Raw genomic sequence first — 25,783 nt, 5'->3', positions numbered from 1 at the left:
TATTTTTTTATATATATCGTAGCTAGTGCCCCTTTAAGAATTTGTCAAACCATTTCTAAAAATATGTATTTTTGTATGTTATTATGTATATATTAGTATAAATTTGGCCTTGTTTTTAAAGATTTATAACTCAGTTCTACTTATAAACATTTCTGCTTAATAGGACGTATGTCTTATTTATGTCACAAATGAACCTTTGAACAAAATAGTATTCATATTAGTTGTGGTAACAAATAGGTAAAACATTAACTGAAATCAGAAGAAAATAAATACATTTTCCTTTTTTTCCTTTTATATCAATTTAAAATCATGTGGTTATTTAGTCAAAAAAGGAGGAATGGGAAAACAAACGAACTATAATCCCAAATTAAAGAAATTCTAACAACATGATGGCAATCAATCAAAAACGACGAAAACACATTATACAAATTAAACCCACAAACAAACGTTGGTGGTCTCAGGTGCTTAGTTAAGCAGGTCCTTCTCTACACGTGACATACTTAATGGTGCCAATGTCAAGACAATTCGGTGATTAATCTCATTTAGTTATGTTACAATAAAAAAAAATAGGCAACCACAATTGGAAAATATTCGTTTTCATCTGTGTTGACACAGATATTCCATAACGGTCAAACAGATTCTGATTACTTATATATGACTGGCTATTTTGTTATGTACTTTTTGGTCATAAAGTACCTTTTTTTACTTTTTTTGGCTTTGACATATTTCTGTGCGTTCCTGCTTAAAGCATATCTAGAAAAACGCATCGGATGCACGAAATTAACAAAGTGGTAATTTTATTGGCACTAAATTTATTTACTGTATGTCTAAATAAACCGCAGTACTAGACACCTTATTGTACATATATTTGCTAACGAATCTTACTAGACACCTTATTGTACATATATTTGCTAACGAATCTTACTAGACACCTTATTGTACATATATTTGCTAACGAATCTTACTAGACACCTTATTGTACATATATTTGCTAACGAATCTTACTAGACACCTTATTGTACATATATTTGCTAACGAATCTTACTAGACACCTTATTGTACATATATTTGCTAACGAATCTTCGGATTACTAGACACCTTATTGTACATATATTTGCTAACGAATCTTCGGATTACTAGACACCTTATTGTACATATATTTGCTAACGAATCTTCGAATTACTAGACACCTTATTGTACATATATTTGGTAACGTATCTTCGGATTACTAGACACCTTATTGTACATATATTTGCTAACGAATCTTACTAGACACCTTATTGTACATATATTTGCTAACGAATCTTACTAGACACCTTATTGTACATATATTTGCTAACGAATCTTACTAGACACCTTATTGTACATATATTTGCTAACGAATCTTACTAGACACCTTATTGTACATATATTTGCTAACGAATCTTACTAGACACCTTATTGTACATATATTTGCTGACGAATCTTCGGATTACTAGACACCTTATTGTACATATATTTGCTAACGAATCTTCGGATTACTAGACACCTTATTGTACATAGATTTGCTAACGAATCTTCGGATTACTAGACACCTTATTGTACATATATTTGGTAACGTATCTTCGGATTACTAGACACCTTATTGTACATATATTTGCTAACGAATCTTCGGATTACTAGACACCTTATTGTACATATATTTGGTACCGTATCTTCGGATTACTAGACACCTTATTGTACATATATTTGCTAACGAATCTTACTAGACACCTTATTGTACATATATTTGCTAACGAATCTTCCTAGACACCTTATTGTACATATATTTGCTAACGAATCTTACTAGACACCTTATTGTACATATATTTGCTAACGAATCTTACTAGACACCTTATTGTACATATATTTGCTAACGAATCTTACTAGACACCTTATTGTACATATATTTGCTAACTAATCTTACTAGACACCTTATTGTACATATATTTGCTAACGAATCTTACTAGACACCTTATTGTACATATATTTGCTAACGAATCTTCGGATTACTAGACACCTTATTGTACATATATTTGCTAACGAATCTTCGGATTACTAGACACCTTATTGTACATAAATTTGCTAACGAATCTTCGGATTACTAGACACCTTATTGTACATATATTTGCTAACGAATCTTCGAATTACTAGACACCTTATTGTACATATATTTGGTAACGTATCTTCGGATTACTAGACACCTTATTGTACATATATTTGCTAACGAATCTTACTAGACACCTTATTGTACATATATTTGCTAACGAATCTTACTAGACACCTTATTGTACATATATTTGCTAACGAATCTTACTAGACACCTTATTGTACATATATTTGCTAACGAATCTTACTAGACACCTTATTGTACATATATTTGCTAACGAATCTTCGGATTACTAGACACCTTATTGTACATATATTTGCTAACGAATCTTCGGATTACTAGACACCTTATTGTACATAGATTTGCTAACGAATCTTCGGATTACTAGACACCTTATTGTACATATATTTGGTAACGTATCTTCGGATTACTAGACACCTTATTGTACATATATTTGCTAACGAATCTTACTAGACACCTTATTGTACATATATTTGCTAACGAATCTTCCTAGACACCTTATTGTACATATATTTGCTAACGAATCTTACTAGACACCTTATTGTACATATATTTGCTAACGAATCTTACTAGACACCTTATTGTACATATATTTGCTAACTAATCTTACTAGACACCTTATTGTACATATATTTGCTAACGAATCTTACTAGACACCTTATTGTACATATATTTGCTAACGAATCTTCGGATTACTAGACACCTTATTGTACATATATTTGCTAACGAATCTTCGGATTACTAGACACCTTATTGTACATATATTTGCTAACGAATCTTCGGATAACTAGACACCTTATTGTACATATATTTGCTAACGAATCTTCGGATTACTAGACACCTTATTGTACATATATTTGGTAACGTATCTTCGGATTACTAGACACCTTATTGTACATATATTTGCTAACGAATCTTCGGATTACTAGACACCTTATTGTACATATATTTGCTAACGTATCTTCGGATTACTAGACACCTTATTGTACATATATTTGCTAACGAATCTTCGGATTACTAGACACCTCATTGTACATATATTTGCTAACGAGTCCTCGGATTAAAGTATCAATTGCGCATATCCCACGTTTCATTTTATCTTCACGGTCACGAGTAAAAATTATTTTAAAATTGACCTGGTTTTGAAGTCTTTTAAACATCCATCACAAAAATACTGAACTCCGAGGAAAATTCAAAACGAAAAGTTCCTAATCAAATGGAAAAATGAAAAGCTCAAACACATCAAAAAGATGGATAACAACAGTCATATTCCTGAATAGGTGCAGACATTTTCTTATGTTTAAAATGCTGGATTTAACCTGGTTTTACAGCTAGCTAAACCTTTCAATCGACTCCAGGTTGGTAAACCAAGTAAGATGACGGTTCGGTTGTTTGAGAAATAGAGGACAAACAGATTTTAAAAAATAATGATTGAACATCGAAAAAACTGGAAAGAAGCAACTATTCTTTGTAGGTATAAAAAGGTCACTATTTTTGAAAAATTAGAAAGATTATTATGTAACATTATTTCATGAATATTGATGAATTTTGTCTAAAGTAAATGTTTAAATTGTACACATTAGCGAGTGCAGTAAAGTATTTATTCTACGAGAAATAAAATTCACCAGTACTTATGACATAACCATTTTATTGCACCGCAGAGATGAGCGTTTCTATCTTCCAGTGGTTTTTTTTCAAATCATAATCTATAAATAGAAACGTGTTGATGTTTTTTTCTCTTTATAGGACTATGAAAGCTATTTTGGTAATAACGTTATTACTGATTTGTCCTGTTTTCGTGGAAATGTACTCATTTGACCCTAATGGCTATATGGTCAGCGTAAGTATATCTTAATATGTTTCATGTATATAGATATAAAAGACCATTCTTATCATTTTAATCTAAATGCATAATAGTAATAATTAAAAAGCAATAAAAACAAACAATTAAAAAAATTTTAAATAAAATAAAGTATTTCTTTTCTAAATTATTTAAAATTATTCATGGAATGGTAGCTAAGTATGAGAACATTTTATCGATTTATTTTTGCCTTATAGTATGATGAAAATGGTTCAGAAAATAAAATGTACTCTTGTTTTTTTAGGGAACTTAAGGGGGCATTTCCGAAACCAACCATATTACCACTCAGTACATTCACCTGTTCGTGTATGGACAAAGACAGGAAAGTCTATGATGAAAAAATATTATCAAGGTTAATCTTCATCATATTGTTTACATACAATATTTTCCATTACAAAAATGGATATAATTGTCAAATAATTTATATTTCGTCATAGCAGATTGATGTCTTTTTTTAAGATAATTGCCGCATAGTACCATACAGATGTTTAATCCCGAAAATGTTGGTTGTTGTGAAGCTATTTAATTGATTTAGTCAACAAATTATTTAACAACTATAAACAATAAACTCATCATAGATACCAGGATTGAATTTTAATATTCATGCCAGACGCGCGTTTCGTCTACTCATCCGTGACGCTGGAATAAAAAAATGTTAAAAAGGTCAATTAAAGTACGAAATTAAAGAGCATTGAGGACCACAAATTCTTAAAAGTTTTTTACCAAATACAGCTAATCTGCTTACCCTTCCGGAGCACCTGACATCACCTCCAGTTTTTGGTGGGGTTCGTGTTGCTTAATCTTTAGTTTTCTATGTTGTGTCATGTGTACTATTATTTGTCTGTTTTTTTCTTTTTCAATTTTAGCCATGGCATTGTCAGTTGATTTTCAATCTATGAGTTTGACAGTACCTCTGGTATCTTTCGCCCCCTTTTTTTTAATGTAATCTATTCCTGAGGTAGAAAAGCCTTAGTATTTCAAAAATTCTAAATTTTTCTTAACAGTTAATTTATAATTATGAACATATCAATGATAACTCAAGTCAACACAAAAGTGAGTACAGGATCACTGCTTGTTTTCTTCTAACCATGACATCAATAAACAAAACCGCATTTCTAGTTTTTGGATAATATAAAAAAAAAAAGATGTCGTAGATTGCCGATGAGACAATTCTCCACACGAGACAAAAATGACACAGAAATCAACAACTATAGGTCACCGTACGGCCTTCAACAATGAGCAAAGCCCATACCGCATAGTCAGCTATAAAAGGCCCCGACATGACAATGGAAAACAATTCAAACGAGAAAACTAACGGCCTTATTTATGAGAGTCTCCTACCATACAAGCGAAAGACTTTTCTCAATTATAAACAATCATTAATTGATGCGAATTATAGACTATAGAAAAAGATGATCTGATATGATTGGCCTTGAGAAATAATTCACCCAAAGCACAAAGGACTACGTACGGTCCAAAACAAACTTCTAGTGACCAAACAGCTTTGAACAAAAAAAGCAAAATACGTATAGTATATATGCTAAGCAATACAAAGTGATCAATGACTATATATAACCCTTGGTCGATCGTTGGAACAATTTTTTCAAATTCTCGTTGTAATTGTCAGTTCATTTATCATGTTATCTTAAACTACGATTACAACTCCCTCAGACGAAGTTGTCCTGAAATGGGCATTATGATGCTCCGCTAAGGCCCTTTCGTTACTGATGTTGTTTCATGAATTGCCAAAAACTATTTGCTAACAAATGGACCCAATGAAAATTGATTTAATAATATGTGTTATTTGCACTGTTATATTATCTTTATAAATGTTCAACAGAAAAACAACAGTTTATTACTTACTTGTTACATAAATAGATTTGATTTATAGTTAGATGTTCATACAAAAAAAACTCATCAAATATACTACATAATGCCGATCAGAGGTGAACTCTGTCTACATAAACTCGTCATGCAAACGTGTTAAAAACAGTTTTGAAAGCCAAATCAAATATTTTCCGTAATAAAAACAAAACTCCTTTATTAAAACTAGATAGTTACACAGTTAGCTATATAACTTATCTTTCCTAATGCTTCCATTGTAGAAAAAGTAGGGAAAAAATTAAATCACATACATGGCATACATTAGTATAAAATTCAAGTACAAATAAAATGTATAATGATAATCTTCGGTACAACTGCATAAAATGTTATGACAAAATAAATAAATAAGAGGAAATACTAATAATTAATCTGCAATTTTTCTTTCAACCGGTGGATTTCTATAAATGATCTGCTATTTTATATTTGAAAGAATTAACATTTGTAATATTCCGTATTGGCAAATTTTTCCACAATAATGGTCAGGAATACATAAAAGATTTATTGAAAAAAATATTTTTGGTTGAGGGCCCATGAGGTTTCATGGAACATAAAAGAGGGACGAAAGATACCAGAGGGACAGTCAAATCCGATAAATAGTCTTATTCGGCAGGTCACATTCATGAATTTAGGGGTATAGATTTTTGTCTGAAAAATTAATAAAACTTGCTAAGATATCATGGGGCATAATTTTTGATGCGCTTAAATTTTATCACAAACTTGTGATATTTTATTCAAACTTTATTTCGTTCAACTGTCATCCAGTATAAGTGCTGAATAAGAGCTCAGAATGAGTGAAAGGGTCTGTTTCTAGTATTATTCCAGCAGCTCTCTTTAGTAATTTTAATATTCGATTTAAACCCTCACTGCTTCAACTGCTCATATTTAGTTTGTTTACATTTCTGAAATGTTTAAGTCATTAAATGACTTCAAAAGTGATCCTTCTTTGATTTTGAACTCCTTGAATAATTTGACATTATTTTTATTCTTAAAGGGTTAAATAATGGCAAAAGTGCTTTAACCTATCGTCAAAAATAGTGCAACCAAAGTCACATGTGCTTTATTGTAATATTCTATCAAAATGTTTGAATATGTATGATGTAATCGACCACATATAAAACAATAAGTAAATTTATCAATATCAACTTTTACTGCACCAGATGAACATTTCGAAAATAAATGTCATTGATGCAAGATACCGAAGTATTTGGAAAAGGGGAAAAAAGGAAAAGGTTGAAGAGCTATTGAAACCAAAACGTACTTTATGTGTATCTAAATTTGGTCAAGGAATCAGAAAATTGCACGAGGGAGATAAATTTTATCTAGAATGAGCTCAAAATTTTCATAACAGCCAATGTTTATCAAGTTATATCTGCTACTGGGGTAATATGCAGATTCAGATTACTGTCGCAAATCAGTTCCGATGCGAGAAAGAATGATAATACTCATTATAAATATGGAGCAAAAACGGCAAGTTTCAAAACTTCTCTGATGATACTCGAGGAAAATACAATAGTTTCCGAAGTTGGATTTAGATTGACCTATAAAAAGATAAATTTTACAGACAAAAATGTACCTAGAAACATATGTCAAACTATTTTTTGCAAACTGCAATAAGTCTCAAAATTGAGAGACACTAACAATTTGGAATCCAACAGTATTCATATTTTACATTTGGATCCGTTGTGTAACACCATGGTACACTGTAACTATCCCCGGGATTGCGACAGTAATTGGTATTCTGGTCCGTTGGGTCATCCGGTACAGTTGTATGTACATGAGGTGTTTGACTATTCCAGTTCTGACAGGTCCTTCCGGTCACGGTACACGTCATCATCCCTATGTAGGCAGAACCTGGATCGTGACAATCAACATCTAAAAAGTAAAATCACAAAAATACTGAACTCAGAGGACAATTCAAAAAGGAATGTCCCTAATTAATGCCCGCGTCACACTGTCCCGATTTTTACGCCGATGGCAACATGATAATGGAAATTTTCTAAATCGGTACTGATCGTATCCAGATCGGGCTATTCTTAGTGCCATCTTTAACCATCGTAGATCCATCGGCCACTTTTTCTAGCCTTCGGGGAAAACTTCGGGAAGGGTTCTAAATTTTTTAACATGTTAAAAAATCCCCGAAGGTGCGTCCGATGTTGAGGGTTCGTATTGAGTTCGTATCACGATCCTGACAATCGTAATGTCATCGGGAATGCATCTTTTCACATCGTATTGCATTCGTATTTCCATCGTTTCCATCGGGCAGTTTTGACATTACGATGTTTACACGAATGAATCACGAAGATACCCGAAGGTCTTACGATGGCAACACGACTTCGTGAAGACCTCGTAATCCCGTCGTGTTGCCATCGAATAAAAGTACGAAGGCGACAAGATGGAACTACGACGGCAATAAATCCAGCTAAATGTAAGTTAATTTTCGCGCTAAAATACATTTAAAGTGCTATACGCGATATGCACTGGTCAGTCTAATACGACAGTTAAGGAAGACGTTCACAAAACATGGAGCTCATATCATATGATTCTATGAGAACAAGAAAGGCGACAGCTTTGTTTCTATAAATTCAAATGGAACAAGAGCAGCTATTACAGGCTCAGGATTTACTTTTACAAGTAAAATATTATTTTTTGTCAATTTTTCATATCAAGTAACATAATGAAAATCATAAACGCGCCTCGTACACCAACACTGCAGGTACACGTATATAGGGAAACCAACTTTTTCTTCATTATTCTGATTTTTTATGTATCGTCTGAGTTGTTGTCACACGAATGTTTATTCCATAACCATTTTGTTTTCTATATGTCATATTTTGCCGCATTTGTTGCTTTCCCCACATCCTTCCTTTTATCTATATTATTATGATATTCTCCTGGAAAGAGCTCTTTTTGAACGAACCCATTACCTTACCTTAAGATAGATCAGTAAACATGGGCATAATTATGTGTGATTATTCAGACTAGTGCACACATTTTACAGTTCAAACAAGGCAATGCCGAGCGTGGCATCCCCTCGTATGTAACATATTGTATATCACACATGCAGAAAATGGTAAATTGAATATGCAAATTTGATACATAAACTATTTTTTTAGAAATCAACCAAAACATTCAGTAACTGGAAATACCTTTAATATTGTCTTTAGAACCAGCAGGTAAAAAAATGAGCAACCAATATCCTGTGTATTATGCTATTTCAAGGAGAAAAAACAAGTCCATCTGCATGACCTTGACCTTTGGCCTTGAACGTAAAAAATGTCAGATCATTACAAGGAGGAACAATATACCAAATGTGGTAAAAATCTTTTGAAGCATATTGGTTTTAGAGTGTCCACAAGGGTGATATTGCCTTGTATTGCAACTGCCACTGTGACCTTGACCTTTGAACTTTAAAGTCAATAGTGCTTAAGATATTCTTAAAGAGTAACCCATACCAAGTTTTGAGCATTTTGGTTCTAGACTGTCCATAACAATTTCATCTACACGCAACTTACATGTAGTAGGTGAGGGGATAATAAACTTAAGTTTTATAAGAATTAGACAAAAAGATCGATTTCCCGCCATGCATGGCAGACTTGTACAGAAACGATATGTTGTCGACATTCTGTCCGTATCTTTGAGACATCGTATGGCCATCGCGCCATCATCGCAATCTATCGTGTAACCTTCGTAATCCATCGTGTAGCCTTCGTGATCCATCGTGTAGGCTTCGGCTGAGATATGAAGCTTAAATACCCGTCTTCGGTTAACCTTCGGATGTCCATCTTTTGCTATCGTATATAATTTCGGCACCATCGTATAGACTTCGTTATTCATCGTACTTGCTTCGGTCACTTTTTGGTATTTTAACGAGACCGGGACCAACTTCGTACGAACTTACAATTTTCGCATTCGGGTGTCCATCGTATATAAAAATCGGGACAGTGTGACGCAGGCATAAATGGCATTCACATCGAACGAATGGTTAACAACTGTCATATTCCTGACTTGGTACAGGCGTTTTAATTACCATGTTTCAACTAAATATTTCTTTTGTTCTATAACATGTTTGAGTTAGGTTTTATTTAATTAAAGTAATGAAAAATTCTCTTTGTTCTAAAAATTATATCATCAATACATTGCTTATCAACTTATATACCATATGGCTCATATTTGCATAAGTCATTTAAAAACGAAATACAAATTTTATCAAAGCAAAAATTTTACAATGTTATATTACAAAATATGATATTCTGTGTTTACATAACTATTATATAAGTTTTCTACGTCCAGTGATATCAGATATAGTTAAGGATGCATTAAAGCTGTTGCGTCGCTTTTTAGCAATTTCAATCAAAAACAATCATTGTCTCTATAATCTATTTTTCAAATATGACTATTCAGTTTCCTTCTTCCTTGTAGGAGATTTGATAACAAAAAATATGATAAGTGGTTCTTATCGTCGAATAATATTTTCATTAATCTAACACAGTATACACTCATGTTTTGAAAATCTTCAAACAACCAAAGACCAAGCAAGTTTAAAAAAAAAAGGAAATCAGAAAAGTACTGAACTCCGTGGAAAACTCAAAACGGAAAGTCCCTAATCTAATGGCAAAACCGAAAGCTCAAACACATCAAACGAATGGATAGCTACTGTCAAATTCCTGACTTGGAACAGGCATTTCCTTATGTAGACATGGTGGATTGAACCTGGTTTTATAGATATCTTAACCTCTCACTTGTATGACAGTTGCATCAAATATATCGATATAGAATTGTATTAGAAAATAAGCGTTGTGGTAAACACATATAATTACTTGAACTTCTATCGTCCGAACTTAAGAGTTAGCTAAGTTGGATAGAGTGATGGATCAACATTCAGTCGCCAATATCACATATATTTCAGGACGCGAACATGTTTATGTTATATGAATAAGAAATCTGCTTTGCTTCTGTGCTGACATGAATTACCACTAATATGGTCATATTTATAAATTAACTGTTTACAAAACTTTTGAATTATGAAATATTAAGGGATTTTCTACATCAGGAATAGATCACCTTCTCTGTATTTTGCAAAACTTTTAGAAATGTTGGTCCTAAATGCTCTTCAACTTCGTAGCCTATTTAACTTTTTTGGATTCCAGCGGCACTGATGAGCCTTTGTAGACAAAACGCGCCTCTGGCGTCAATACAAAATTTAATCCTGGTATCTATGATGAGTTTACTTTGTACTTGACCGACACCAATAAGCCGGATTTTTAACTATCTATTTTACAATGAAATCGCCCAGAGGAAGACAATAGGTATGAAAGGTACCAGGAGTATAATTTGACACGCCAGACACGCGTTTCGGCTACATAAGACTCACCGGTAAGGCTCACATAAAAAAAGAATGTTCCACTCTAGCCATTTTTTTTTCTAACGTCGAGCCGGTTAGTTTTTGCTCTTTCTTGTAAACTCTGCGTTCTTCAAAGAGAACCAGAATGTATAACTTTTAGACTTTGGTTTGACCGGACAAGTGTTCTATCAGGTTTCGCACTCACAAACTCAGACCTTGGTTGGCCCTACCAGGGATTGAACTCACGAACTCACACTTTAGTTTGACCAGACCAGGGATTGCATTCATTTTGTTCACGCATAGCTGTAAATATAATGGAATGTGATGTGACTGTCATACACGTGAGAGGTTTAGCAGGTTCAATCGACCATTTTCTACATTTGAAAATGCCTGTACCAAGTCAGGAGTGTGACAATTGTTGTCAATTCGTTTGATGTGTTTTGTCATTTGATTAGGGACATTCCGTTTTGAATTTTCCTCGGAGTTTATTATTTTTTGTAATTTTACTTTTTTCACAATTTCAGACTTTAATTTGACCCGACAGGGGATTGCACTCACAAACTCAGACCTTGGTTGACCCTACCATTGATAGCATTCAAACAAACTCAGACTTTAGTTTTTCCCGGTTTTGAATTGCGGGTTGTATAGATAGACAGTCATGTTCGATAGGGACTTTAAACCTAGACATTGACTCCATTTTCGCACGTCAAAAAGCCTTGGAACATCTTATGGAAGAGTAAGAGTAAGCGGTGGCATGTTCTTCCTATTTCCAATGTTCCCTCCTTGTATCTTAGCAGTCGGAATATACCCTTACTCCATGACAGGTGACACAGCTTTTAGAACCTAATTTAATTACTTGTTTTGAAAGAGAAAAGTATGAAATATACCGAACTCCGAGGTAACCCCAGCTCTACAAGATTATAAAAATGGAAACAGTAGGGTAAGCGTGTACGACAATGTATGGTCATAACCAGTAAATTAAGAGGATGTTATTTCCTACCTGAGCATGATAAATTGACTGATGACCATTTCCTGTTTTCATACCGAGACACGGGACAATGTTCCAGAATGGCGGTACTGTTAGTTTCGTAGCACTTAAATCGGGTGATCGGTACGTCTGCAAAATGTTGAGTGTATGAATGAATGGGGTCCGGTAGCTGTTGGTAATGATTATTTGGATCTGAAAAAAAGAAATAAAGTTTATTCTAAAGGCGTTACAGGCTATTTACATCGTCATGTACTCTTAGTTGTGTCTGTCTGTCCTGTGTATTTATGTTGATATTGTTTTTCATTGGGTTTCATTTTTTCATTGTAGTAATGACTTCAATTCAAGTCAAGAAAAAGTCTTATTCCCCATTTCCATTCTCAATTTTATTAATTGCAAAATCACAAAAAAATACAAAAAAAGTACAAAACGAATACAATAAACATCCTTTCCACGCTTGCTGTGACACAAGGATAAAGAAGCGAAGTAATCTGAACTTTTCGTAAATTATTAAAGTTTTGCCATCGTATAGAATCTGAAATTGAGTCTACGTAAAATGAACACAATTCTCTGCACTGTAACACTTTTTCTGTGTAAGCTTAGATATTAAAAAGAAAATGTGGTATGATTGACATTGAGACAAGTCTTCACAAGAGACCAAATGACACAGAAAATTAACAACTTAATGCCACCGTACGACTTTTAACAATGGACAAAGCCAATTAGAGTATGAATAAATAAAAGTCAGTATTGTTCTATTTATAACAAAAAATATCTATAATCATTAAGCAAATTTGAAAGGAAATATAGTCAATTGTATTTTGAGTTTTAATAATAAGTCAAACCTTCAGTATAACATAGTGGAACGGAACATACATCAAAATTCATTTTCGGGTCTCCAGTCATGCACCAAAAATACGGCCGATCAAGGTCACTTCCTGTTACTGGAGAGCGGCAGTAATTATCTGCGGCTGAGATAGTATCGTCTGGAAACATTGCAGGTGTAAGTTTGGAAGATTGAGCCTGTGAAGTTTTGTCCCATCTTTGGCAATGTTGACCGGTCAATGTTGTGGAAGTGTTAACCTTTGAACCACTAAGGCTTTCGAAGCATTCTAAAAAATAACTATAAGTGTGTATTTCTGAATTATAAAATATAATATTCGATGTAAAAGAGGGACGAAAGATACCAGAGGAAGAGTCAAACTCATAGATAGAAAATAAACTGACAACGCTATGGATAGAAAACAAACAAACAAATACTGTGAAAGTACTTTAATTCCTGGGTATAAATTTTTGTGGTTTGAGCAATATTTACATGTTCGTGGGTTTTTTAATTCGTGGATTTTAGTTTTCTAAAAAAAGTAATTGAAAAATTAAAGCCTTTAGAAACGAAGGTTACAAATAGTCTGGATTGAAGGAAATTGCAGAGTAAACATTGACCGTGTAAATCGTAGTGAAAGCACTAATTAATCCATGATAAAGTGAATTAATTCATGAATGTGACCTACCGAATAAGACTATTCATTGGATTTGTTATCACATAAGCAATACGATGGGTGCCACATGTAGAGCAGGATCTGCTTACCCTTCCGGAGCACCTGAGATCACGCCTAGTTTTTGGTGGGGTTCGTGTTGCTTATTCTTTAGTTTTCTGTGTTGTGTCATGTGTACTATTGTTAGTCTGTTTGTTTTTTTTTCGTTTTTAGTCATGCCGTTGTCAGTTTATTTTCGATTTATGAGTTTGACTGTCCCTCTGGTGTATTTCGTCCCTCTTTTCTTGAAAGAACCATTGCAACAACTCTCTGAGGAGTCAATATATAGCCTGATTTCATCAACATAGCATTATCTTTTAGTGGGTGGCAGTACAGGTTTCTCGCAGTTCAGCACAGTCTACCTAAATAAGTTTTGCAAAAGATGATGAAGGGTTACACATTTTGTTGAGTTAGGCATTGGTTGAAAAACTGTGGAAAATCCGTCTCCACTTTGTTGTAATGCTAGCTAGTTCAATTTTCAAAAGGGTGATTTCTAAAAATTTCAAACATAGATTGTTGTTGCAATGACATCTCGTTCGTTCTCAATCAATTCCTTTCCAAAGGATAAAGTTTTCGTCTCCGTCTCATCTAGATATGTGATGAGGTCGATCTAAAAACCCTCATTATTCCGGGAGTATAAAACACGCCCATGTTTTTCATATTTGACACGAGAGGTATGTTGTCGTGCTCACAATGGTTGAATTATTTTTCTATTTAATCTCGGGTGATTACCTTTTGTCTGCATCAGATATTGTGTTTTGTTAAAAAAATAGTGTCGAAAGATACCAGAGAGACAGTCAAACTCATAGATTGAAAATAAACTGACAACGCCATGGCTAAAAAATAAAAATACAAACAGACAAATAATAGTACACAAGACACACTACCCTTAGGTTAACGAGGGAAGTATGTTCTATCTCTCAGGAGAAACTGATCATATATTCAAATTCAAATTTATTGCTTTTTAAAACACCAAATTAAAAATTTATAAAACAACTAGAACACACCCGTGATATCGCGAGTTCGTGACTGAGTTAAAGTATATAACTATGCATAAGCCTCATTTTAGTATTGGTATTGTCATGACTCAAATGCCGATTATAAGATAGTTTTCTATGCTTTCAAATCTTTCTGTTTAAACCCGTCGACCTGGAACTTATCAACTATTGGTAATATTTGGAAAACAAAAGGTCCTGGAATGGAGTATTGTTTAATCAACAGCATTGTCCTATATTAGTTATAAATAAAGTTGAATTTCTTGATTCGCTGTTTCACGTCATGCACGCTAACAAATTGAAAACTGTGCCTTATTTGATTTTTTGTATTCGTATTGTATCTTAGAAAGTCTTACTGATTAAAATACTGCAATAGGGAACAATTTGACAATGATTGAATTTAAAAGTGTCAACCCTGTGATTATGACCCGTGTATAAAGAAAAATCCTAAATACACCGTTCGGTGGTGCGCCTGTCAGATGCGAAACGTACAGATAAGGTAATAGGTAACAGGTGGATAGAGTTTTGGTATCGGTATCGGATTCGACCCGGAACTTGTTAATTATTGGCAATATTAATTATGTGGAAAACAAAAGGGACTGGAGTGGTGTAATTGTTAATCTACACCATTGTTCTATATTAGCTATATATAAAGTTGAATTCTTTGATTTGTCGTTTTTACCCCATGACGGCTGACAAATTGGACCTCGTTATTTTAGATTCATTTTAGTATTAAAGATAGTCTGACAAAATAATTACCACCGATTCTAAATTCAAGGTATAACAAATATATTGAACTCCAAAGAAAATTCAAAACGGGTGAAATGCATTAAAACTGACATTATCAAACGTTATCAATCAACGAATCATTGGGACAACTGCTACATTCCTGACTTTGTATAGGCATAACCTGGTTTTATAGGTAGCTTAACCTCATACGTCCACGTGCATGTCAACCATTGAATTTAATTATAACTTATAGGATAGTTGACTTAGGCAAGAGGCAAATTTTCCTCTCACCCTAAGTTCTTAAAATGTGTGATCCTTACCATTCTTTAATTAGGAAAATAAATGTTATAAAGAAGAAGATTGTTGGTCTTTTTTAATAATCCTGAATACGGCGTTATTTAATGTCCAACTTTTAGTCTTTACTAAAGTTCTCCGTTAGCTTACTTTTGTAACTTTTTTTCTATACATATAAAAAAGAAGATGTGGTATGATTGCCAATGAGACAACTGTCCACAAGAGACCAAAATGACGCAGATATACCACTATTTTCATTACCCTTCAACATATTTTGTTGAAAGTGCTCTTGGTTAACCATAAGATAAAAAAAAAAAGTAGATAATGTTCTAAGTACCCTTTTTTATATCTTTAATAATATTCAATAAAGATGTTTTATGAATGATGAATTTAAAATATAATATTTTTATTTTTACCTATGCAGGAAAAACTAGCTGTTTCCCATTTTCCATTTGGCTGACATTCAACTTCTGTGATAACATTCCAAGATGCAGTTGAATTTACACAAATTTTTCTGTTGCATTTTTCTGGTAAAGGAACTGTTTTATTTTCACATGTGTAAAACGTTTCGTTTCCCATCAACGAACCTCCGTTCAACCAAGATGCATTTGGAACTTCTTCAATTTCGCTTTCACATTCTATGTCTGAAATGAACGTGTCTGTCAGATACTCAAAGGGTTTATACTCTGACATAAGAATTTTACAGGCAAGATTTCACACCAAACGTAATAGCTACTCTTGTTTATTGCATGACTGTTAAAAACATTGTTCAGTATCATGATATAGGCTCTTTTATATTAGAAATGCCAGTTTACTTTAAAACTTTTGATATTTTGTCCGCTTAAGCGTCGTCTATTGTTTCCCGTAATTTCACGGTGTTTTAACGACGTCATAACAGCCGTCTGGAAAGGGCGGTTTCTCAAAGTAAAGGGCACGGCGGGAATCGGCAAAAAACTCATACAAAATAAACTGAGCGGGAGTATGCTGTGATCTACCTAAGCGGGAGTTTGCTGTGATCTACCTGAGCGGGAGCGTTCTGTGATCTACCTGAGCGGGAGTGTGCGGTGACCTACCTGTGCGGGTGTTTAATGAAATCTACCGGTGCAGGAGTTTGATGTAATCTACCTGAGCGGGAGTTTGCTGTGATCTACCTGGGCGGGGTTTGCTGTGATCTACCTGAGCGGGAGTTTGCTGTTATCTACCGGGGCGGGAGTTTGCTGTGATCTACCTGGGCGGGAATTTGCTGAGATCTACCTGAGCGGGAGTTCGCTATGATATACTTGAGCGGGAGTTTGCTGTAATCTACCTGGGCGGGAGTTTGGTGTAATCTACCTAAGTGGGAGTGTGCTGTGATCTACCTGGGCGGGAGTTTGCTGTGATCTACCTGAGCGGGAGTTTTCTGTAATTTACCTGGGCGGGAGTTTGCTGTGATCTACCTGGGCGGGAGTTTGCTGAGATCTACCTGAGCGGGAGTTTGCTATGATATACATGAGCGGGAGTTTGCTAAGATCTATCTGGGCGGGAGTTTACTGTGATCTACCTGGACAGGAGTTTGCTGTGATCTATCTGTGCGGGAGTTTGGTGTAATCTACCTGAGCGGGAGTTTGCTGTGATCTACCTGAGCGAGAGTTTGCTGTGATCTACCTGCGCGGGAGTTTGCTGTGATCTATATGAGCGGGAGTTTGCTATGATCTACCTGAGCGGGAGTTTGCTAAGACCTATATGGGCGGGAGTTTGCTATGATCTACTTGAGAGAGTGTTTATTGTGACCTACCTGGGCCGCGTTCAATATCGTAGCAGCTACGTAGTGTTACGTAGATTTTGACTATTGAACGTGTATCTATAGACTAGTTGTTACATAGATATTGATAGCAGCTACGTAGCCGCTACGTAGCTGCTACGATATTGAACTCAACCCTGGGCAGGTGTTTGCTGTGATCTACCTGAGTGGGAGTTTGGTGGGATCTATTTGAGCGGGAGTTAGTTGTGACCTACCTGAGCGGGAGTTTGTTGTGATCTACCTGAGCGGGAGTTTGGTGTGATTTACATGAGCGGGATTTTGCTGTGATCTACCTGTGCGGTAGTTTGTGCGGTAGTTTGCTTTGACCTACCTTTGCGGTAGTTTGCTGTGACTTACCTGAGCGGGAGTTTGCTGTGACCTACCTGAGGGGGAGATTTCTGTTGCCTACATGAGCGTGAATTTGCTGTTGCGTTTTTGATTTCAATAATTTAGTATTTTTGTACTCATCAAAGGTATAAAAAAAAAAACAGGTTTTGATTTGTGCGTTTTGATCAGTTGTATTCGAATCACTACAGTTAAAAAAAAAACCTTGCTAATCTCTTTTATGAGGTTAAAGAGCAGTGATTGTTTTTTAATCCAACCTATGCCTGAGTTATATTTTAATTGATATTAACATTCTATAAAACGAAAATATACAAAAGAATTGTGAAATCATATCACGTGGACTACTGAACTAGTCCAACCATCTCGTCGAAAGTTTTCATTTTATTAATTGACAAAATCAATTGTATAACTTCGAAGCTAACATGCGGGATTATTCTACATCTAGTATTCAACATTTTTGAAATTTCATTAAAACAATTCACAAATTTTAACAAATGCACAGAAAAACATTTAAATTATTTAGAATTGATAAAATGTAAATACGTTTGGTAGTCGGTCAAATATTCTACATATATATAGTTTTAAAATACCTTTGTACAAGATAGAAAATATCATTCAGATTGTCCCACTACTGGTGCCTTTGCATCATAACACGAGTGGGTCAAATTAAAGGATGCGTACTTGATTTGCCGCATCAAAATTATATGCGTTTCAAAAACTAAAATATGTCCCCAGTACTGCGCCCTCTCCAGTAGTGCTCGAACCCAAATATTAAGAACAAAAAATACCAAAAGGTTAATCGCAAAAAAAATATATAAATTAATAGAAGAGGCTGAGATTATAAAAAATCATATATTTGTGTGTCAACGTAAAGTAAATATCTGAATGCAGTGTCTGGTAAGATTATTTGAATTAATATGTTTTCATGTTTGTTAATATGGACAATTATAAAGAGGAAACATACATTTGTGGTAATTTAATTCGACAAGGCAAACTTCTGTAATATTGATACACAAAATAAATATTACTTAAATGAAAAGATTTGTAAAGTAAGATATTTACATACGTAACGGTAAACACAGAACTCTGAGACTTTTATCTGTAAAACATCTCTCTTCTCGTGTACAGTTATGATTTTTGCAATGCCAGGCGTATTCCTGCAAAATATCAAAAGAAACGATCATTATGCCTGTGTATATAGAAACTTTTGTTGATAAACCCTAAAGCCCTTCTTTTGTTTGCTCTTTGTTCTAGAAAATTCACACCTATAAATTTCGTAATTATTTCAGATTAAGGCACTTTTTGTATCACTCACAAATGAATAAAATAAATAAAATCATATATCATAAAAAAAATTAAAAAATGACTTATTATATCAAAATTCGTATAATGTTTAAAGAAATACAAAAATAAAAGAAATGTTTTCATATCTTTCTATGATCTGAATTCACTCACCATTGGGATGTCCAAAGCATTGACAAAAATTGCAGAAGTTTTCTCTTTGGTAGTCACATCAAAATTCAGTTCACATTTCAATTCGTCTTTATAATAATTCAAAGACTTGCAAATTTTCATCTGTAGGCAATTTTCAGCACATGTATAAAGAGATGTAGGTTGAATTCTCCTTATCAAAGATCCATATGCATATACATTATATTGTCTCTTCATACATGGTGTTGGAATTATTTCACCAAAAACTGTACTGACCAAAAACATATAACAGACTCCACACAATGCAAACTTGATCAGTTTCCCCATCTTGAATTCATATCAGTACTGATGCTGTATATAAATTCTGTGTCTATTAAATATTCTGAATCACTACATTTTGCTATCTTTGGACTTTGTATTGTATTGATATCTAAAACAATTCCTTTTTACTTAATTTTCTGCACTTTGCCTTGGATACAATCTATTGAACCAATCATTTACCACAATGATTGAGCTACTTAAGCATATCCTATGTGTTCAATGTGTTACGTATAGATCTAAAATCCTATTTGTTTTAATAAATGAATGATGTTATTTTATATTCATTTCTTTCGATCATCGATGGTTTTATACATCTATGGTTCGATGCACTATTAAGTCTCACATCATCTATGGTTCGATGCACTATTAAGTCTCACATGTACCACACTTTTGTTTATTAATAAAAGGCCTACATTTATCATTATTTTTATTGCTCAGAATATTTGTTTCATGGATGTTCCTTTAATGGACCAGAATATTTTATATCCTAATAAAAAAAAGACCACATTGTAAATTTATTCGTAATCTACTGGCATCAGTTGGTGTTAATAGAAAATATTTTTGTAATGTACCTTTGGTTTTAAGACAGTCAATTGTTTACACATGTGATTAAAAGAGAAAGACAAAAAAACAAATATCGGAAAAGTATGATTGTCAGTAGTAATGTTTATTTTGTAATTAAAATTTCCCATTTATTTATGACTTTTTTCATAAAAATGTATTATGTAAGGAAATGGTTATTTTCAGATATGTTTCTCCATTTTCTCATACTTTGTTGTGCCATAACAGGACATGACGATAAACACCAACGAGACAACAACCCATCAAAACGAATGAACTTAGCTATATAGGCCAACTTTTAACAAGTGTTTTTACAATATAAGCCAAACTTTATATAGTACATAGAATAGAAATTTTGTAAAAAAGATTTATCAAAGAGTATCCCAAATCTACCATCCACATCAAATTCCATAAATAACATAAAACTTTTTTAAATATATCAAAAAGATATAAAACACTATAGAAACCAATAATAGGGTTCACATTTATGGAAAAGTTAATATGCGGGTGAGTAAAAATAAATGCATTTTAGCGCCTGTCCCGAGCCTCTGGCTTTTGTTAATTAGTCTTGTATTTTTTTTTTTATATGTTTTGGAGTTTACTAGTATGACGTCCATGTTTTCTTAACTAGAACACATCTTTATTTTAAATAATCCAGCTGAGACCCAACTCCTGGTATGGGATTTCCTCGCTGCATTGAAGACCCATTGGGGGCCTTCTGCTGTTATCTACTCTTTGGTAGGGTTGTTGTTTCTTAGACATATTCCCTTTTTCCATTCTTAAATTTATATCTTAATAGACAAATTATTGGAACAACAAACAATATTTATCACTCGTCTTGAAATCTATAAGTATTAGAGCACAAAGGATTTATGGATTGTAAAGATAAAGTAAAGATAACTTAACATTTTGATGTGATGATTATTATTATGAATTTTTTAACGGTTTTTCCTAATGTTTGGAAAATATTCTTATTGAAGCATAGTCAAAGATATATAGGAATCCTAAATATTGTTATTCCTTCCGTTGTGTTTATTGGTTGACAATACTTGCGTTAAATTTTATGTCTTATGGAAAATCAAAATCAATGAGAACTAAATGTTCTTCCTTTGAGAGTCTCAATGGATCGGCAATTATCCGCGTTTGCACATATTTGGTCGAATATTTGAAAATCAAAAAGTAATAATAAAATGAAGAGCTTATAAACATAAAAGGAAAAAAAATTCAAAACCGAGCAAAAATTCAGAGCTTCCCATAAAGCAAATTATAAGCAGAAGCAACCTTGATGTGAAGAATTTAATTATATAGAATCCAGATCGATTAAAGCATTTCATGGATTAAAAATCTGTATGTTTCTTTGATTTGAATCACTTATGTACAATGTCATACTTTTTTCTCACAAACTTAAAATTGAGAATGGAAATAGGGAATGTGTCAAAGAGACAACAACCCGACTATAGAAAAAACAACAGCAGAAGGTCACCAACAGGTCTTCAATGCAGCGAGAAATTCCCGCACCCGGAGGCGTCCTTCAGCTGGCCCCTCAACAAATATATACTAGTTCAGTGATAATGAACGCCATACTAAACTCCAAATTGTACACAAGAAACATATACACTGTGGAAAAGTTTTTAAAATAAATAAAAGGGAAACCATGACTGTTGGAGCTAAATAATCTCCATCGAATTGAGATGTACCAATACACATGAGATGTACCACTATAAATGAGATGTACCACTACTAATGAGATGTACCAATACAAATGAGATGTGCCAATACAAATGAGATGTACCAATACAAATAAGATGTACCAATACAAATGAGATGTACCGATACAAATGAGATGTACCACTATAAATGAGATATACCAATACAAATGAGATGTACCACTACAAATGAGATGTACCACTACAAATGAGATGTACCACTACAAATGAGATGTGCCAATACAAATAAGATGTGCCAATACAAATGAGATGTGCCACTATAAATGAGATGTGCCAATACAAATGATATGTGCCAATACAAATGAGATGTGCCAATAAAAATGAAATGTACCAATACAAATGAGATGTACCAATACAAATGAGATGTGCCAATACAAATGAGATGTGACAATACAAATAAAATGTACCAATACAAATGAGATGTTCCAATACAAATGAGATGTACCACTATAAATGAGATGTGCCAATATAAATGAGATGTACCACTATAAATGAGATGTGCCAATACAAATGAGATGTGCCAATACAAATAAGATGTGCCAATACAAATGAAATGTACCAATACAAATGAGATGTGCCAATATAAATGAGATGTACCACTATAAATGAGATGTGCCAATACAAATGAAATGTACCAATACAAATGAGATGTGCCAATACAAATGAAATGTACCAATACAAATGAGATGTGCCTATACAAATGAGATGTGCCAATACAAATGAGATGTGCCAATATAAATGAGATGTACCACTATAAATGAGATGTGCCAATACAAATGAAATGTGCCAATACAAATGAGATGTGCCAATACAAATGAGATGTACCAATACAAATGAGATGTACCAATACAAATGAGATGTACCAATACAAATTAGATGTATTAATACAAATGAAATGTGCCAATACAAATGAGATGTGACAATACAAATGACATGTACCAATACAAATGAGATGTGCCAATACAAATGAGATGTATCAATACAAATGAGATGTACCAATACAAGTGAGATGTACCTATACAAATTAGATGTATTAATACAAATGAGATGTACCAATATAAATGAGATGTACCAATATAAATTAGATGTACCAATATAAATGAGATGTGCCAATACAAATGAGATGTGCCAATACAAATGAGATGTACCAATACAAATGAGATGTACCGATATAAATGAGATGTACTAATACAAATGAGATGTACCAATACAAATGAGATGTACCAATACAAATGAGATGTGACAATACAAATGACATGTACCAATACAAATGAGATGTGCCAATACAAATGAGATGTATCAATACAAATGAGATGTACCAATACAAGTGAGATGTACCTATACAAATTAGATGTATTAATACAAATGAGATGTACCTATACAAATGAGATGTACCAATACAAATGAGATGTGCCAATACAAATGAGATGTGCCAATACAAATGAGAGGTGCCAATACAAAGGAGATGTATCAATACAAATGACATGTGCCAATACAAATCAGATGTGCCAATACAAATGAAATGTACCAATACAAATGAGATGTACCAATATAAATGAGATGTACCTATACAAATTTAATGTACCAATACAAATGAGATGTGCCAATATAAATGAGATGTGCCAATACAAATGAGATGTACCAATACAAATAAGATGTGCCAATACAAATGAGATGTACCAATACAAATAAGATGTGCCAATACAAATGAGATGTACCAACACAAATGAGATTTGACAATACAAATGAGATGTACCAATACAAATGAGATGTACCAATATAAATTAGATGTATTAATACAAATGAGATGTACCAATACAAATAAGATGTGCCAATACAAATGAGATGTACCAATACAAATAAGATGTGCCAATACAAATGAGATGTACCAACACAAATGAGATTTGACAATACAAATGACATGTACCAATACAAATGAGATGTGCCAATACAAATGAGATGTACCAATACAAATGAGATGTACCAATACAAATGAGATGTACCAATACGAATTAGATGTATTAATACAAATGAGATGTGCCAATACAAATGAGATGTGCCAATACAAATGAGATGTGCCAATACAAATGAAATGTACCAATACAAATTAGATGTACCAATATAAATGAGATGTACCAATATAAATTAGATGTACCAATATAAACGAGATGTGCCAATATAAATGAGATGTGCCAATACAAATGAGATGTGCCAATACAAATGAGATGTACCAATACAAATGAGATGTACCGATATAAATGAGATGTACTAATACAAATGAGATGTACCAATACAAATGAGATGTACCAATACAAATGAGATGTGACAATACAAATGACATGTACCAATACAAATGAGATGTGCCAATACAAATGAGATGTATCAATACAAATGAGATGTACCAATACAAGTGAGATGTACCTATACAAATTAGATGTATTAATACAAATAAGATGTACCTATACAAATGAGATGTACCAATACAAATGAGATATGCCAATACAAATGAGATGTGCCAATACAAATGAGATATGCCAATACAAATGAGAGGTGCCAATACAAAGGAGATGTATCAATACAAATGACATGTACCAATACAAATGAGATGTACCTATACAAAGGAGATGTACCAATACAAGTGAGATGTACCAATACAAAGGAGATGTACCAATACAAAGGAGATGTACCAATACAAATGAGATGTACCAATACACATGAGATGTACCGATACAAAGGAGATGTACCAATATAAGTGAGATGTACCAATACAAAGGAGATGTACCAATACAAAGGAGATGTACCAATACAAATGAAATGTGCCAATACAAATGAGATGTACCAATACAAATAAGATGTGCCAATACAAATGAGATGTACCAATACGAAGTGGAAAGGTATTAATATAAGTTACAATATATTGTTTTCCAATCCACTATAAATGAATATGTTTTAACTAATACGTACGAAATGTACCAATACAAATGAGATATTTGTTATCTTTTTTGCTATCAACTTCGCCGATTTCAGCTTTCCTGCATTAAGTATTTGTTAAATGTTAAATATGTGAAGAGAAAATAGGTTAAATGAAATCCCACTACTGAGGGAATTTATGGGTTAAATCCAAGTACTAGTAGTAGTTGTAATTAGATACTGTCATCATGACCAATTAATGGCTATTTACACCCACTTGAGATCCTTAAAAACATAAAAAATAACTACTCCACCTTAAATACATGTAGATATTTATGTATAATGAAAGAGGTTTTCCTATAATATTGGATATGTATGCTGTGTGCGTTTTCTTATAACATTAGATATTTATGCTGTATACGTATCCTTATAACACAGATATATGTATGCTTAGTGCGTTTTCTTATAACATTGAATATGTATGCTCTGTGCGTTTTCTTTTTCCTATTTGCATCTTTTAATTTGACTGCTGGGTGTCCAGATTGTTTTGAAAAAATCGATACCATAATTGAAGAAACCTTACGATGTAAATCAAAACAGATTGTTGGTGTCTCAGTTGTAGTAGTAAGATCTGGAGATGTTGTTTTAGAAAAAGGATACGGCGTGAAGGATTTAGAAACGAACGATACAGTGACTGAGGATACTTTGTTTGGAGTAGCGTCCTTGTCAAAAGCGTTTGCAAGTACATTACTTGTGAAACTGATGGAAGAGAAAACAAAGTAAGTATGGGGAACGAAATGTTTCATTGTATTTGAACTGTGCTGCACCCATTGACAGTAAAATGATCTGAAAAATATTCAGACTCAATTTTTTTAATCGATTGTAAACTGTAAGTCATTTATATGAGAATAATACAAGACTTTTTATTAAATAAAATT

The 25,783-nt window shown here is 33.3% G+C and overlaps 1 protein-coding gene across 1 annotated transcript; it reads right to left on the bottom strand.

Annotated features, from left to right (window-relative positions):
• Positions 1 to 5,810: 5,810 nt before the first annotated feature.
• LOC139521216 (plasminogen-like) lies at positions 5,811 to 25,000 on the bottom strand. Its single transcript, XM_071314628.1, has 7 exons — positions 24,900 to 25,000; positions 19,351 to 20,134; positions 18,962 to 19,052; positions 16,187 to 16,414; positions 13,066 to 13,332; positions 12,236 to 12,415; positions 5,811 to 7,766 (listed from the first exon to the last, which is right to left on the bottom strand). Exons 2-7 carry the CDS (start codon positions 19,651 to 19,653, stop codon positions 7,528 to 7,530), a joined length of 1,308 nt encoding a protein of 435 aa, XP_071170729.1. The 5' UTR covers positions 19,654 to 20,134; positions 24,900 to 25,000; the 3' UTR covers positions 5,811 to 7,527.
• Positions 25,001 to 25,783: the final 783 nt, after the last annotated feature.

Source organism: Mytilus edulis, chromosome 4, assembly GCF_963676685.1.
Source record: "Mytilus edulis chromosome 4, xbMytEdul2.2, whole genome shotgun sequence".
Classification (NCBI taxonomy): Eukaryota; Metazoa; Mollusca; class Bivalvia; order Mytilida; family Mytilidae; genus Mytilus; species Mytilus edulis.
The sequence above is the reverse complement of the archived record's forward strand: the minus strand, read 5'-3'. Positions and strand labels throughout refer to the sequence as shown.